Below are 3994 nucleotides of genomic sequence, written 5' to 3'. Positions count from 1 at the left end.
ATTCTATTGATGTCTTCCTTGCTGTGTGCTTTGGAAAAGTCATTGTCACTCTGAGGGCTTCAGTTTCCCCTTACAAGAATGAGGGTTGGATGATTCCTGTCCCACAGGGTCTGGCCCTCTCCTCCGCCACCCTCACCTCCGATCCCCACCTCACTCTGCTCCAGCCACACCAGCCTCTTTCTGTTCTCAGTTCATGCCATGCTGTTTCCAGCCCAGGAGCTTTGTGTTCCCTATCCTCTCTGCCATTGTCCTCTTCCAGTTTTACTCCATCACTTTATTCAGCTTCATTTTTCTATTGGTTATATTACAATTTGAAAGCAATAAATGTATTGTGTTCTTGTTTCTTATTTGTCACTCTCCCTAGAACATAAACTCCTTAGAAGCAGGGTAGAGCCTCTTTCATGTTAATCTTCATTTCCTGAATACTTAGGATAGATATTTGGAACATAATATATACTAAAAAATAATTTCAAAATGAATGGATAATTTTCAAAAAAAATGTATTGAAAGAACTTTAGATGTTTCTTTGATAGAACACATACTATTTTCTTAATTCTAATGCTTATGATATTTGGATGCATATTACCATGGATGTGTGATTTTATCCCCCTTCTCACTGCAGGAATGTGTCTTCTAATTGATTCTCTCTTCACTGCAGGAATGTGTCTTCTAATTGATTCTCTCTTACAATCAAGGAAACATACTCTGTAGATAAGAGCTCCACTAGTCCTCTGGACAACGGGGTAAATTTTTAACTTAAGTCTCCAAATTAACTAAATTAAGGTTTCATCTATGTATGATGAGAAGTCCAGCCCTTTTTCTATATCTTCAACTATTTTCAGAGATCATGTCCTCCTGGGATCTAGCAATGCAGCTCACCTCCTCATTGTGTCTTAGAGCCTAGAAGCTACTCCTCTTTCAGCACAGGTACCAACACCCCTGGCATTGATAAACATACAACTTCTCTCATTCCTATTACAGCACTGCTGATAGAATCTGTTGCTTATAACAGACTTGTACTGAAAGTGTTTTGGGTGAGGGGTGGATGGACATTTAAAGGTAATTATAATGAAACATAACATGGATAATAATTACAATCAAATATTATTATAATGTCCTAAATCCATCTACTAAATGAGAAATTTCTTATTGATATTTTCACTTTCATTCTCTCTTAAGCAGTGTCTGTCTCACTTAACACCTTTTACTTTCTCTATAGCTGTAATTCTTAATTTCTAAATTGTTATTGCTTTTCCCATTTAGAGGAACTCAGCTCTCTGTTTCACCTCCTTTTTCCTGATCATATCCTGTAGAACTTTATATTCCACAAGCAAACAGGTCATCAAGGAACTTTTTATACATAGAACCATCTCTTTCATATAGATCATGCCATTTTTCTGGTACATAAAAGCAACTGGAGGCAGTTCTTACTTTAAATAGCATTTGCTTTTTTTAGTTCTGCTACATTAATATACACTATAAACTTATCTCAGCTTTTCCATTGCACAGTGGAACATCATTCTGTACCCTTGGTAGAAAACAAAAGTATGACCTTATCTCTGATCTGCTTGGTCTTCACTCCATAGACAATGGGGTTGAGTGCAGGTGGGATAAGTATATAGAGGTTGGCAAACATGATGGGAAAGTGAGGGAGTCATTATGTCCAAAGTGATGGGCAAGGATGGAAAAAAGGCAGGTGTATAAAACATGAGGATGACACAGACATGGGAACCACAGGTGCCAAGCGCCTTCTGACGGGCATCTTGAGATGGGAGGTGGAAAACAGTACAGAGAATGAGAGTGTAAGACACTGCAATGAGAATCACATTTGAGATGACCGTCATGATGGGAACACAAAAGCCATACCAAATGTTGACGGATATGTCAGCATAGGCGAGCCGGGCAACACCTATATGTTCACAGTATGTGTGGGGTATGATGCGTGTCCTGCAGAAAGGCAGGCGTGTGAGCAAAAATACATCTGGCAGAATAATGCAGAAGCTTCTAAAGGAGATACCTACAACAATCTTGATGATGGTCTTGGGGGTCCAAATAGTGGTGTATCTCAAGGGAGAACAGATGGCCACATAGCGATCAAATACCATGGCCAGCAGGATGGCTGAATCCAGGACAAAGCTGTAGTGGAGGAAGAACATCTGGGTAAGACACCCTGGAAATGTGATTTCTCGGGCCCCAAGCCAAAAGATACTGACTGTTTTAGGAACACCAGCTGTGGACAGGATGAGGTCAGTTGTGGCCAGCATGGAGAAAAAGAAGAACATGGGTTCGTGAAGGCTACGTTCCACTACGATAAGGTAGAGAAGGATGCAGTTTCCCACCACAGCCACAATATAGATGATAAAGAAGGGAATCCCAATCCACACATGGGATTTCTCCAGGCCTGGGATTCCCACTAGAGTGAAGGGTCCTGGGTTGTAAGTGCTCAGGTTGAAAATGACCATGGCAGACCAGGATGCCACAAGTCTCAGGTCCTTAGGACAAAGGGTGATAAAGGAGAGTTAGGTTCACTTGAGTCACTCACTTCTGATCACTCATTATTATTGACTCCTAAAGATAAGATGCCCACATAATTTATCATCCAAAGTAGGAAATTTTGAAGTGACAAAAGGTTGGCATCATAAGAATGGCAAGTACCAAGCATAAACCAGGATTGTCTCAGATGTATATATCGTGCACATATGTATATATGTGCAGTCATTCTACATAAAGAGAATATTTTCTTTCTTCTGATCACTTCTGCTGATTTAAACAACTTTTCCCAGAAAGCCTTCCAGACTGGATACAATCACTCTTTTCATTATGCAGTATACCCCTAAGATAAGTTAACAAATTACAGAATATATTTTTCCATGGGTTGGTGTATTATAATTTATATGACTTTATGGGCATTATTGGTTAAGATCTGCTTGTTATGGCATTATGGAATATCAATCTCTGCCCCAGGGCAATTACACATTCCTTTCGAATCTACCTGGTGACTGTGGCTCTTAGATTCATGAAGTCAACAACCCTTTATTTGCCATCCAAACACCTAGGTCAGTTTAACAAACACTAGCTGAATTCCTACACTATGCTGGATAACATGTTAACTGAATTTTAAGTTAGAAAATTTCCCTATAACTGAGGCTCAGGAGCCCTTGCTCCTCCAAAAAAATCATTTTCCTGAACCCTATCACTATACAGCTGTATAATATCCTAATATTTTGGACTTAATGTCACTATTAGTCAAGATTTCATCCAAAAAAAGGATTGTTTCCTAGTGAACATATATTCTATTAAATAGACAATAGACCCCCAGGGCGCATATACTCTCAGAAACACACACTTAAACTTATAATTTCAAACATACTCTTTCTTATCTATATATACGTCCTCTCATACATTTTACCATCATATATTTACCCTCATATAATCTTACACAAACTCCCTCTTCCTCTCTCTCCCTCTCTTCTCTCTCTCCTTCTCTTCTCTCTCTTTGTCTCTCTCTCTGTCTCTCTCTCTGTCTCTCTCTCTGTCTCTCTCTCTCTCTCTCTCTCTCTCTGTGTGACACACACACACACACACACACACACACACACACCAAGGAAAACATAAACAAAATATTCTATTATTAGATGTTGTATTTTGGTACTACTATTTGTTTTGTAAATTCCCAAAAGCTTTACTCTGGGAATTGCTTTTTAAAAGACAAGGTAGGTTCCCATACTTCTTCCTTCTCCAGTAATGTGTTTACATAGAAAACTTTTTTTAATCTACAGATAACCAACCATACAGCAAGGCCAGGGACTCCCAAGATCAGAACTAAGAGGAAGTTTGTGATGGCCATACACTGCAGATTTCAAACCTGACAAGGCCATACCTCACATTCACCCTTATCTCTACACCCACTTTTTATCTCATTCTTAGGCCAAGCTCACCATACCTTTCCTCTTCCAGACCAGCGCTTATTTTCTCCAGTCTGATTTTGCCAAAT

The 3994-nt window shown here is 39.3% G+C and overlaps 1 protein-coding gene across 1 annotated transcript; it reads right to left on the bottom strand.

The window, feature by feature from the left end:
* Positions 1-1516: 1516 nt before the first annotated feature.
* Positions 1517-2462, bottom strand: OR52H1 (olfactory receptor family 52 subfamily H member 1; the record flags this gene model as incomplete). The annotated part of the gene is given in 3 exon segments (XM_081063485.1): positions 1517-1641; positions 1644-1685; positions 1688-2462. Coding segments are annotated over 3 exon segments (942 nt in total).
* Positions 2463-3994: the final 1532 nt, after the last annotated feature.

This window comes from Rhinolophus hipposideros, assembly GCF_964194185.1.
Source record: "Rhinolophus hipposideros genome assembly, chromosome: 10".
NCBI classification, from domain to species: Eukaryota; Metazoa; Chordata; class Mammalia; order Chiroptera; family Rhinolophidae; genus Rhinolophus; species Rhinolophus hipposideros.
This window is presented reverse-complemented; position numbering and strand designations above follow the sequence as displayed.